The sequence below is a fragment of the Ursus maritimus genome, unplaced genomic scaffold (assembly GCF_017311325.1).
Source record: "Ursus maritimus isolate PB19 unplaced genomic scaffold, ASM1731132v1 scaffold_2, whole genome shotgun sequence".
Classification (NCBI taxonomy): Eukaryota; Metazoa; Chordata; class Mammalia; order Carnivora; family Ursidae; genus Ursus; species Ursus maritimus.
This window is the reverse complement of record NW_024424452.1, coordinates 46,477,253-46,490,961: the sequence shown is the minus strand read 5'-3', so window position 1 is coordinate 46,490,961 and position 13,709 is coordinate 46,477,253. Positions and strand designations below refer to the sequence as shown.

The 13,709-nt window shown below is 38.3% G+C and overlaps 1 protein-coding gene across 2 annotated transcripts in view; it reads right to left on the bottom strand.

Annotated features, from left to right (window-relative positions):
- NUF2 (NUF2 component of NDC80 kinetochore complex) overlaps window positions 1–13,679 on the bottom strand; it is a 29,701-nt gene extending 16,022 nt beyond the window's left edge. For both annotated transcript variants that reach the window (XM_008685709.2, XM_008685710.2), the window contains exons 1-8: window positions 13,570–13,679; window positions 9,944–10,078; window positions 8,653–8,727; window positions 7,315–7,391; window positions 6,750–6,811; window positions 3,156–3,253; window positions 1,887–1,960; window positions 759–855 (exon numbers count right to left, since the gene is read on the bottom strand). In XM_008685709.2, coding sequence (XP_008683931.1) covers window positions 759–855; window positions 1,887–1,960; window positions 3,156–3,253; window positions 6,750–6,811; window positions 7,315–7,391; window positions 8,653–8,727; window positions 9,944–10,066 — 606 coding nt within the window. In that variant the 5' untranslated portion in view covers window positions 10,067–10,078; window positions 13,570–13,679. The remainder of the gene's footprint in view (window positions 1–758; window positions 856–1,886; window positions 1,961–3,155; window positions 3,254–6,749; window positions 6,812–7,314; window positions 7,392–8,652; window positions 8,728–9,943; window positions 10,079–13,569) is intronic.
- Window positions 13,680–13,709: the final 30 nt, after the last annotated feature.

The following is a 13,709-nucleotide window of genomic DNA, read 5'->3' as shown; positions in this document are numbered from 1 at the left end:
GTTGACAGAAGTTCATATCCATCACAAGGGGCACAAGTGGGCTCAGCAACATACCCTAGATCTTCAGTAACTGAAAGTAACACGCTCTCGCCCCTCCACAACTGCCCCCCTCAAAAAACTTGTGTTTGTTTTTTTTTAATTTTAAGCCAACAACAGTGAAAATATAATGAAACCTCACTCACGCGGAATAGGGATGCCAGGAGGGGGAGCTCTCACCCCGCACCACACCATCTCAACTCCAGGAAGCCTCATCAGCGAGGGCCCCCAACAGGGTAAGAGGTCTCCACTGTGTCTCTACGGGAAAGCCACCACCCCTGCCACTCCCTCAGTGAGAGACCATCACCACCCCCGTGCTAGGTTAGTCTTTTCTGACCCCAAGAAAGGCGGTTCTCTTAGCGTTCTCAAAGCTCTAGCTGAGCAATTACTTTGCTGGGCTTTCTGCTTTTATCCCCTAGCTTTGAGCAAAAACAAAACCAAAGTGTCCAAAAAGAAGAATTTTTCTGTCATATAATGAGTCAAACTCTGTGTCTGGACTCTTGCTTTTCTTCCAAGGACTCTGATTCCAAACAACCCCTCCCAACCTCCTCCTCCTTCTCCATAAAATAATATTCCTCTCCTTTGTTTGTGGGACTAGGCTATGGGTTTTGCTGCAGCTTACTTGTACCAAACTGCAGTTCTCTGCTATTCCCAAAGAAACCCATCTTCGCTGATAAGCTAACTGGCTCTTTGATTCTTAAGTTCAACACAACGGCCAATACCGTTTTTTGACGAAACTCTTGATTCAGTGACTGCTGCAGCTCCTGGATCTCGTCCGAAAGCTGCTTGAACTCCGCTTGTTCTTCAACTGGAACAGAACTGAACACAGCAGAACAGATGAAAATAACATATATCGGGTTCTTAACTTGGCAAGGCCAAAACAGCATCTGTCCTCAAATGACTCGAGTGAAAACAAAAACAAAAACAACTATCTGCTTTCATGTTTCTGAATTCTCATCCTTCCATGTGACAGCAAATCAAAATAGATGACCTGGTCTCTACAACACAGAAAACAAAGATCACGTGGGCTGCCTCGGCCTTCCACCACAGAATCTGCGTGGGGATGCGTCCGCGTTCGGACCTGCCTTTTCTAACCCGGCTCCTGATACATGGAGCGTGACCTTCCCTTCCCTGCTCAGTGCCTGCTCCTGCCTGGCTCCTCTCCTCCCCTCCCTCTCTCTCCCTCTCTCTCCTGAATCATCCATTCCCTTTGCTCTGCCCGTCCTTCCTAACAGCAGCTGCCATGTAAAAGTCTCTGCCATGCACACCGTTCTCAGATTCTATTTTGAGACACGACACAGAATTATGGTTTTTATGATCGTTTCCCTGACTGCTAGTGAGTTTAATAATCTTTACATATTTTTAATTACCCTTTTGTGTTTATTCCTCTGTAAATCCCCTGTTCTTAGCCTTTGCCTACTTTTCTATTATCCTTCTGCCCTTGGTTTGTAGGAGTTCTTTGTATGTTAGGAACAAAACAAAGCTCTGTTGAAGGAGTAAAACTTTTAACAGAATTAACTGGTCTTAAGGAAGAGAGTCCACTTAATTACTGTTCACCTATACAAGATAAATACTTCCAGACACAATTTAGGAGGTAACTTAATGGCTTTAAACATCTCAGGCTAATTCACTAACTCCAAGAATAAAGCAAAAGAATATATTATGTACTAAGAGTTAGAAAGAAGGAGAAAGAGTGTTTCTTTTTTTGGAACAGATAAACTTAAATAGTCTGCTATTTAGTGAGGAAGGTGAAGGAGACTTGAGGTAGCCTGCAGGGTTGTCAAATACTACTCACAATTCATTCTGCATCTTGAAATTGTATTTATCTTATTTGTAAATCTCCTACTTACTCAAGTCTCTCCAATTTCATTAACGCTTCCTGGTGCGCAGTATTTAACTGGTGCATTTTGTCCAGAGAAGATTTCTATTAAAGCAATTTTCATATTAGTGTTTTTCAACACAGTGATGCATTTAGAAAAAAAAAATCTACTGAGTACATGCTGCAAAATGCTTACAAACTCCTCAGCTTTCACCATCAGAAAGAAGGCATTTTTAAGAGAGAACAGGCATTCGTGACGAGTGAATTAGGAATTTACTTATTCACGCATAAATGCTGAGTTCGTACTACATCAGAAACTATGCTAAGTGCCAAGAGTAAAACCCAGGAAGAAGTAGCTATAGCTGGGACTTACATAGCTCATTCTCCTTGAAGGGTCGATACACGTATGTAAGTCTACAAACCAACTTGTTATAGGACTAAATATAACGACATCCAGCCGAACCTGGGTAACAGCTGGGGGGGAGCATCATGGGGCGCTTTGTAAAAATGATACATGTTTGAGCTGTGTCTTAAAAAATGAGGAGAAAATCGCCAAGCAAAATTGTATGTTTCTGTGTGTGTGTTAGCAAACCCACCCGAAGCTTTGGAGAGTGTGCGATGTTTGGGAAGTATAAACGTAACATGATCTGTGCAAGGAAGAATCTATGTATACAGCTCAGTGTAGCTGGAGCTGAAGTTCAAATTGTCTGGTGTTATTCTGGCATTTTTCTAAGAATAGGATAACCCAAAACTGAGGCCAGATGGAAACAAATCACATGGATGACCCATAATCTTTCCAAATTCTCTAAATTGTTGATGAAATGAGTTTCCACCTGTTAAAGTGATTTACTTGGACTGGATCTTATAATGCAATGTTGGGCAAGCATGATAGACAAAACATCATTTTAGGCCATTCTTTAGAAAGCAAACATAAACCTCAAATATCTCAATTAAATAAAGAAGACTACACCATCTATTAAACTCCAAAGGAAAAAAATGTGAATTTGTCACTATTTCTCTTCCTGTACGTTTCCTAATACAGGAAAAGGAGCCTCAGCTATAGGATTAGAAGAAAAAAACTCCAGCCTTTCCCCAGTGTTATCCAACGGAGAAGGGAATCTCATTCTGATATACGCTTTCCAGTAACGAAAATCTGCAACTTACATAAATATTAAAATAAATTTGATTCTAACAGCCATCTGACAATTAGATATCTGTGACAACCATTTCAAACAGATTAGTAGTTCATAAGTGATGTTACTAATCTGGTATGAGACACAAAAATATATTTAAATCTTACATATTGCCAAAGGAATTCCATATAGGTCTCACGGCATGCTTCTCTGAAGTGAATGAAGTTGATAATGCCGCTTAAAAACCGACTAGTCCGTTTTGCCTCTAAAATAGAAAGCAAGACTCCTTAAGTAAATCTTTGAAACAATGTAAAAATAAAAATTCATCCTCTCCTATGATATACTCTGCTCGTAGCACATAGAATAAAACTGTGTGCATGCTACAATTACTCAAAGTGCAAAAAATGTGCTCTAATATAAAGATCAGAATTCTCTTTGCACTAATAACTTAAAAAAAAAAAGGTAAATCATTTTTGGCCAAAAGAGAATAATAAGGAACCAATTTATTTTCCCATCTTAAACAACTAGAAAACCAGATAAAATATACAAAGCAACCAATTTTAGACTCCAGACTACAGGCAATACAGGACAGCCATCCCTAAGAGAAACAAATGAGGGGAACCCTATTAATGTACCAGCCCAGTCCTTCAGAGTTTTCAGGCTGTACCGCAAGGAGGGAGAACACAAACACCTCTTGGGTTTTGCTGAGTCACAAAGATAGAGTCTGGAGTTGGGAGAGGCCAAGGCAACCAGAATTTATGAGTTCTAGAGGCCTTGGACTCTCCCAACTAAACTCTATCTTCCTGACAGCCTTTAGAAATATATTCTATATTCTATAAATATATTTCCTGTTTGTCCAGGAAGACAGAGAAATGCATCAACATTATAAGAAAAGGGGAAGATTTTTTTTAAAAGACCCAAATCAAACTTTCGTACTTAATAAATAAAATATCTGAAATAAAAAATACACTAGGTGGGATTAAGAGCAGATTGACCTGACAGATGAATGCATTAGGGACAGTGAAGACACAACAATAAAAGCTATCTAAAGGGCCAGAGAGAAAAAATGAATAGAGACCTATGAGCTGAGGGACATCAAGCACCATAACAAATGTGTAATTGGAGTCCCACAAAGAGACTGGCAGAAAAAACTTACATGAAATATCTAAATATTTTCTAAATTTGATAGACACTATACACGTAGCCAAAGAAGTGAGCCAATCTAAGTGGGGGTGGGCAGGGGGAGAAGAACACAGCAACAAATAGAAAGAAAATCCCCCAAAGCACATTATAATCAAACTGCTAAAGACTTGTGATAAGGAGAGAGTTTTACAAGCCACTAGACAGGGAGAGAACCAAAAGAAAATAAGTTCAGGCTAAGTAAGCAAGTGGTTTGGATTATTAACTTTCATGTAGCAATAGTTGCTGATGCCTTGGGACTTGGAGCTGAGCTCCCTAGAAGATGTGGGACTCTAGGAAGGCTTAGGCTCTTTCTAACTTAGTGAAAAGGTAGATTGGGGAAAGAAAAATCTCCCATAAGTGAGGGAAATGACAAAGCTATTAGTGTCTCTTAGCCTTGTCTCTGGTGAGAAAATAATCTCTGAGAATTCTAAAGGTTGAACCTATTGTCATAACGATTTTTAGTTTGAATTGAACTGTATATGTGGTCCAAGAACTACCAAAATTTGGTAGTTTGTGAGATCTAACCCATCGAACTCGAGGAGATTCCCCCCCTTAGCATACGTGTGCTTTCCCCCCTCTCTCATAAGTAAGTAAATAAATAAAACTATGATATGCTTAAAATATGAGTAAAATCTTAGCATCTCTGAGGCCAAGATTTCTGAACAGTACACACAAAAAATGGTTTTATGAATCATTTTTATGAAAAAAAAATTGATCAATTAGAATCTTCAAAATGGAAATATATTTTGCTCTTCAGAAGACATTGTTACAATATTAAAAAGGCAAGTAATAGACTGGGAGAAAATATTTGCATAATACATATCTGATAAACTATGTGTTTTTATAATATTTGAAGAAGCCTTACCATTGAATAATAAGACAAACAATTAAAAAAAAAAAAAAAAAGGAGGGGCGCCTGGCTGCCTCAGTTGGTGGAGCATGTGACTCTTAATCTCAGGGTTGTGGGTTTGAGCCCCACACTGGGTGCAGAGATTACTTAAAAAAATAAAATCTTGAAAAAATGATTCCAAAAGACACTTTACCAAAGAAGATATGTGGATAGCAAATAAGCATATGAAAATATGCTGCTATTAGTCATCAGGGAAATGAAAGTTAAAACCATGAGATAACAGCTACATAGCCACTAGAATGGCTAAATTAAACATTTCTACTATCAAGTCCAGGGGAGGACGTGGAGCAACTGAAGCTACCAGATGCTGTCGATGCTGTGACGCCGCTGCTTTAGAAAAGAGCTCGGCAGTTTCTTAAAACATTAAATATGTACTTAACACATGAACCAGCATTTCTACTGCTAGGTGTTTACCCAGAGAAATGAAGACACACGACCTCAGGAAGCCTTGTAACCTACGTTCAGAGCAGCTTTGTTCATAATGGCCGAACACAGCAGACAATCCAAATGTCTTATCAACTGGTCACTGGGTAAATAAATTGCGGTTTATAGTTACAACAGAAAACTATTCCAAAATAAAAAGAAACAAAATACTAATAAATGCAACTAACATGGATGGATCTCGGAAGTGTTCTGCTAAGTTAAAGACACCTGACACAAAAGAATACAGACTATTATTTCATTTATATCAAGTATCAGACAAGTCAAGTCACTACAGGGACAGAAAGCAGATCAGCGGTTGCCAGGGAAGAGGGGTTGGTCAGAAGTAATCAACTGCATGGGGACCCGAGGGAACTGTCGTAGGGCCATCGAAATTTCCATACGTGATCGTGGCAGTGGCTATACAACTATGTACCTTTGTTAAAATTCATTTAGTTATATACTTAAAATTGGTGAATTTTTTTTGGTGTAAATTATAAATCAATAAACAAAACAAAAAGGCAGATCAGAAAGAGGAAAAAAACATTTTTAAATAGCACATTGAATCTCTTGCAACATAAAATAACTTGATGTATAACTATCAGAGTCAAATGAATTAAAGGACGTTTAAATAAATTTAAGAGAAATTGACATGCTAATATAATATCAAGACTATTCTTATCAGTGCTAAAAGATATTTTCTTCACAGTAAAAAGTAATTGTTACATTTGAGAAAATTGGTATGATGAATCCACTACGCAGTATCACAGCTTGCATGTTACTCATATTCATGTTTTCAAATTTACAGAATATCTTTTAAATGTTAAGGAATTAAGAAAAATGGATCAGAAAAACAGCTTTCCTGTGGACCTACAAAGAAAACAATTCCAGTAATAGGATATAAAAAAAATTCATCCTTAAGAATGAGATAAACTTTCTAAAGCCAATCACCTGTAGTTTTTTTTTCTTACATTTACTGCCGGAGAAGTAAAATATTAGATTGAAGTCAGATATTAAAAATTGTTTTTAGGGGAGCCTGGGTGGCACGGCGGTTAAGCGTCTACCTTCGGCTCAGGGTGTGATCCCGGCGTTATGGGATCGAGCCCCACATCAGGCTCTTCTGCTATGAGCCTGCTTCTTTCTCTCCCACTCCCCCTGCTTGTGTTCCCTCTCTCGCTGGCTGTCTCTATCTCTGTCAAATAAATAAATAAAATCTTTTTAAAAAAAATGTTTTTAAATTCTCACTTACTTGGATATAGAATATCCGCAATCTCAAAGTCATTCACCCGACAGATGGGCAGAAATGAGTCCCTTGAAGATGAAGTGGAGAAAGAATATTGTAAGTTACATATAAACCATACCATATAAGCATTTTATTTTCCAAGAGATTTCTGGATATGTTTCTCAATGTCCAAAGACCACATCGGAAGTCTACTACCATGCAGAGTCCTGTTGCACAGAATTCTATGTTTTCTATATGCTACACAAGTATTCAAGCAATACCAAGGCATAGTTAAAAATTCTAACAAACAACACATACTTTTGGAGGTGCTAGGACTCCTTAAAAACTCAAAACCTCCAAACATTTTTAGATTCAGAATATCTTAAAACTTCCATTGAAAGCAGAATTGAAAGTGCTACAGAGGGAAGCAGTCAGTTCTAGTCGAAGGAAGTCTACAATTTGGAATGTACTGATCGAGTGGAGAGGGAAATGATAGAAATTCTTTCTCCAAGAAAATCCTGTCATTAAGAAAGCTTAATGCAATGAATAAATGAATGTATGTAGTCTAAGAAAATAAAACCACTTTACTCACAGATGAATGAATAAATTGCTGACTGGTAAGAAGCCTTCCATGATATGTGGATACATGACTTCCGAGTTCACTGGCATCTAAATGTAATACACCACAAAATCTAAGTTACACATTGATTAGACAAAATGAGAAAAATCTTCAACCTCAAAATAATCTTTTTCTTTAAAGCAGGCTCCATACCCAATGCGGAGTTTGAATTCATGACCCCTAGATCAAGAGTCATAAGCTCCACTGAGCCAACCTGGCGCCCCTCCCCCCCATTAATCATAAATTAAGATCAAAATAATCTTATCATTAAATTTTTAAAACTTAGCAAACAATACAGATCCTAGCACAAAACTGGAGTTGTTACTAGTAATGCTAGGTTTATAGCAGAAGCTCAGTAAAGATTTTTTAAATGAATGAATGAAGGGGTAAAGTCAGCATTTACTGCATCAGGAACTATGCTAAGCATTGTACATGTATTCTTCTTTAATTTTCATAACTACCCTAAGACAGTGTGCTATTCCTATTTTATACACAAAGAAACTAAGCCTTAGCAAGGTCTCATACCAAATATGTGGCAAAGCCTTTGATTTTTTTTTAAGATTTTATTTATTTATTTATTTATTTATTTATTTATTTATTTATTTATGTATTTGACAGAGACAGCCAGCGAGAGAGGGAACACAGGCAGGGGGAGTGGGAGAGGAAGAAGCAGGCTCCCAGCGGAGGAGCCTGATGTGGGGCTCGATCCCATAACGCCAGGATCACGCCCTGAGCCGAAGGCAGACACTTAACCGCTGTGCCACCCAGGCGCCCCAAAGCCTTTGATTTTTAAACAAAATGTCATCCTATCGGTAAGATTCTAAAGCTAGTACATTTTTAGTAAAATTTCAGGTCATGCCCTTAGGATTTAACAGCAACAACAAAATTTAGAAAAATGACTTTTCCTACTAGCAATACCTAATTTGCTAAAAGCTCAGTTGCCTTATTTCAATTGTTTTCAATCTTAGTGTACATCTGATACTCTAATTTGGGAGTCTTTTCTCGGAAGAGAGAGTCTGTGTGAAGACTCTGCTGTTGCTCATTAGCCTCTGGAGACAAGCCTGTACATCTGTGAACACCTGCACAGCATCAATGACTGGTGTCATTTAAGTCTTTTACTACTGTTGTCTTACTGAAGCTATCAGCGTAAGCCACTATCTACCTAAGATTCTTCTGCCAGTGGTGTTCATTTTATATAAGCCTTTGATTTTGTTAAAATCAAGCCAAGAACTTCCTATCCTGAGACCAGTATGCAACGTGAACAGGGGAAATGCAGCACAACGAAGTCATTTTGCCTCATCTTAAACCCACCATGTAAAAGTGCTCCAGTCGAACTCCGTATACTATCTGTAAGGCTCTCATGTAGATCATGTGCAAGACTTCAGGCTACAACAGAGAAACAGCTTGTAATACTCTGATGCGTGACTCTCCAGCGAAACCAGCATCAGCATTACCACCCAAATCGTAGACGACGGATGCAAAGAAAAGAGTAACAAAATGACAATATTTCTCTTGAAATATTTCCTAAATTTCCCAAATTTTAAAACACCTATATACTTCTCCGTTTGCTCAGATGTAATAAGTGGTCAGTAAGATCAGTTGTTTTGGCTTCTATACAGAATGAGAACAAGTATATCTAAATCCAACCCAAGCAATCCATCCACATTAGGGAAGATGGGTTAGTCTTTCAAAACAGATGGCAGGCATGGGGCAAACACAACAGCACACCGAGGGTGTATTTTTTAAGAGAAAAGACCATGGGCAAACTTATTTCATGCTTTAGATGTGACGGTTTCTTGAGAGGTTAAAGTTTAAGTGAACACTATGATCCTGGGGGTATAAATTTAATAGAGTAGCATGGAATGTTCAAAAGTTTTATCTTTCAATTCAGCAGCTGCCCAATATTGGCCTGTAGAAACTGTTCTGATCCATATACAAGTTCAATTATTCTGAGATTATTCCTTCCATTTTAAAGAATTAAAAAGGGACTGAGATCATAAAGTTTGAGTTCTGCATCATTAAACCAGATTTTATTATGTTATCACTTCAAGACCAACACAGGAAAATGGAAGGAGACTTTGGGATTTTCTGTGACACATAAATAGTTCATTTTTGCATTTAATAACTAAAGAAAATAAGAATGAAGCCTGTCAAAACAAGTCAATCCCCCCCTTGGGGCATAATGCAAGAAAATTAATCTGTAAGCTTCCAAAGAGAATTGTTTCTAAGCACTTTTTATTGTTGGAAACCACTTAGAATAGGTTCCTTCAAGCCCTACCAATAAATGATACGCTCAGACCACCACTACAATAAAAAAATTTAATATACTTTAATATGTCTATGATTTAGAGTGTTCTTTTTTTTTCTTTTTAAGAAAACAACCATATTAAGGAATTGAATTCCTAATGGAAATATAGATGTCATCTCACATATAAACTTAACATTATTTTAAAATTACACTAGGTGAGAGATTGCTTCTGGATTAAGATGACTGGCCCACATCAAGGAGCAGGGTACACACCCTTCTGCAAACACTGTATACCTAGTAGTTTCATTTGTTTTTAAATACCATCAGCCACATGCAAACACAATCACATTGTACCTTTGGATTGGGATAAAGATCATTCTTGGAGAGGTTTTTACCATCAGCTCCCGTTAAGATTTTGTTGCGAATATGAATCACAATCTCAGCTACATTATATCTGGGGAAAGACAAAGTTTCCATCTTGGGAGTCTCCTAGTTTGAAGGAAGAAAAAGCAAAGATCAGAAACATGGCACAACTAGCTGTTCTCTTTATCTGGAAGCTGATAAATATAAGCAAAATTAACAAGCCAACGTTGAACTATTCATAGAAGTGTTAACTATCATCAAACATCCTAGTAAGATAACACAAAGTACATACATATGTATATCCTAAATTATAAATGTGCATATATATCCTAAAATATCTTTTATTCTGAAATGGCTCTGTTATTCTCTAATTTCTTAATCCTGTTCTCTTTCATATGGGAAAGAGGACTTTGTTTGAATAAACTTGAAGATCCATGTTTTTTTCTTCGTTAAATTTGGGGGACTTAGGGTTTAACAAGATTGGTCCTGAGAATTAATCCTCAAGGCAAGATATATAGGGAACACTATCAGAAGTTATATATAAATAGTATCAACATAAGGATAATAAAACTGTACTCTAATCTTATATCCTATTCCATGTACATATAGAGAGATGGGTAATAAGATTTAAGATGCAGATAGGAAGAGAGATGGGAAAAAAATAGAGTAAAAATAGTATGCTGTAATTGGTAGGAATTCCAATCACCAGAGAGATAACTTAAAACAACAACAACCACCACCACTTCCCCCTAAAGTCCTCAGATGTGAGATACTCCCACCTGTGACCCCCTACCACGGTCGTTCTCACAATTTCACACCCACCCCCGGGGGGTGGGGGAGATATCAAGGTATGTGTAGAGACATCTTTGGCTGTCAGGACTGGAACAGGGGGTGCTACTGGAATCTAGTGGTTAGGAGCCCAGCATGCTGCTAACAGCCTACAGTGCACCGGAGACTCAGCCCAAATGTCAATAACGCTGAGGTTAAGAAATCATGTCCTAGAGCCTTGTATTTACCTGTTACAATACAAGGCACAGTGTATTGTGATGATATTTCTAGAACTCTGACACTACATTTTGAGCCCCCATAAGCTGACACCTTTTCATTTTCTTATTTCTAGCTGTGCCCGGCAGAATAGCAGTAGTAGTAAGAGCAGGAAGAGCACCAGCCACAGCAGCCACTGCCTCTGCCTCTCAGTTGACAATATCCGATTTATAACACACAGATCCCCTACTCTGTGAGGAAGCAGCATAATTCAAAAGACCCAATGTGAATATACTCAATTTTGCAAACAAACTGAAATGACCCAAAATTCTGAAAATCCATTTCTTTAGATGCCTAATGTTTCTTACAATATTGCAGTTAAAGGAAGCTTCAGCAACTTGCCTAACCTCTGATAAATGTAGAAAGCCATTCTGAAAGATGACTGACAACTTTGCACTTCTGCCAACACGTGCAAACATCACAAAATTCACTAAATCTCAAGGCAACTTTTTTCCACTTCAGTATGGCTCTAATAATTAGATAACTCTTCCTCACACTGTGTAGTAATCTGTTCATTGTAATCTTTACCCACTGGTCCTATTTCCAGTCAATGCAACTACAAAGAATGTATTAATTTCTGTTTACATGGTACCACTTTTAAAAATGTGAAGAAAGCTATCACATCTCTGCTTAGCCATCTCTTCTCTAAGGTTAAGTATAATTTAAGTAGAGCCACTGCTTATACGACATCATTTTAGAAACTTTACCATTCTACTCACTTTCCTCTAAAACCATTTTGTTAATGTCTTCTTAAAATGTAATGCTCAAACTGAACACAATACTCCAGATCTGGATTGCCTACAGCAGAGTATTAATATACTAGACATCGGCTACTGCTGATCTAGTCTACAACTGTAGCACTTACTGATTCTCTGTCTCTGTCTCTCTCTCAAACATACACACACACAATCAACTAAAACTCCTCGAACTTCTTTAATGTGACCCATTGATACCAAGCCAGGACTTCACGTTTTTCTTACATAATTACTTGAACCTTAAGCAAGAATTTGCACTTCCCAATTACTGAATTTTATAATTTCACACTTTCATTCCATAGTCAGCATCTTTCTGACTCCAGATCCTGACACCTTACATATTAAATGTCCTTTTCAGCATGAATACACATGCCACATTTTCATCTAAGTCATAGATTTAAAAACCACTGATAGAAATATTTGGCCAAAAGATTGTAGAAAAGGTCACTTTTCCCAAACAAGCTACGTCTGGATCAAAGATTATCACAATAGGGGTGCAGTCAGTTAAGCAACAGACTCCTGGTTTCAGCGCTGGTGATGATCTGAGGTGGTGAGATGGAGCCCCAGGTCAGACTCTGCACTCAGCATGGAGTCCGCTTGGGATTCCCTCTCCCTCTGCCCCTCCCATTCGGGCTTGCTCTCTCACTCCCTCTCTCTCAAATAAATCTTAAAAAAAAAAAAAAAAAAAAAAAGATTATCGCAAGAGAGAAAGAGTAGGTGTAAAATACCTTCATAATCATTATCACACATCCTTCTCTTACGTGTCTTGCACACTTTATCAGATTAATCCTTATAAACACCAAATGCATCATGTAACATCTTTACAAAAATACTTCAATTACCCTACCCACCACATCAAATTCAAATTTTTCTGTTGATTTCTAAAACATTCCAATATTTAATAAATCAATGAATTTTCTGTTTCAAGTTAGTCTCCTCCAAGATGTTTCCCAAACTCCCAATACTTCTTTTTGGAATCATTTTTCATATCCAATTTCTATCTTTCTTTGATAATACAACTTCAGTTCCAATTCATTTTTGGGAGGTGGGGGAAAGGACCTTCCAACTGAACAGTATGAGGTCTCTAGTGGGATAAAGCATATAAACAACCTAATAATGTATGTAGACTGACCCTCAGACCACCTAGGAAGTAGCAGGTATTAACTGCTAATTATCCCTCTGGTTTCTTGCAACACCTAGAAGCTGAACAGAGTACATGTTGACAGAATACCTGTTATATCGTACACACTTCGTTTTGCTAAAACAAGTTAGTTCATGAAATCAAAATTCCAGGAGGCAAAGACTAAACAAACAACCTCAATAAATTAAGTAAAAAGTTTCCTGAACTCATTCAGGGAAAATGAACGTGCTATGCACGCATGGTACCATACATACACCGCTCTTATCCTTTGATTCTTAGATTAAGTATATTTTTGCTCTGGCTAAGCGATGTGTGAGCAACGGAGATCTGTAGAAAGTTGACGAGCGTCTCAACACTACTGTCTTCTAAATTAATGGGTTAAAAAATATAAATACAAGCTTCAACTGGCCAACTTCAGCTCAAGGTTCTTCTCACACAGTTTATGCGGCAACAAACACTCATCGTTTCGTAAGAACGAACTAACCTCAGGTTGTTTCTGGGACCAACACTATATTAAAAGAACCCCCATCTCCCAAGGGCTGCCTTTTCCAGCCTCCTCCCCAGCCCTGCGAGCAACGAAAACACTGCCAGGCCCGGCGTCCGGGCTCCGGCCCGCGCCTCCGGAGAGACGGCGCACTCAGGCTCCCGTCCTCCCGTGTCCGTTCGCGTTCACTTACCGCACCAGCCAGCCGCCCGCCGGAGGGCGAAGATCCGAGGAGCTGCTGCAGGGGCGATCAGAAGTCAACAGACATCAACCATCAACCGTTGTCTCTTTTCAAACTTGCCGCCTCCTACTGGAAGTCCCGCCCCCTCCGCC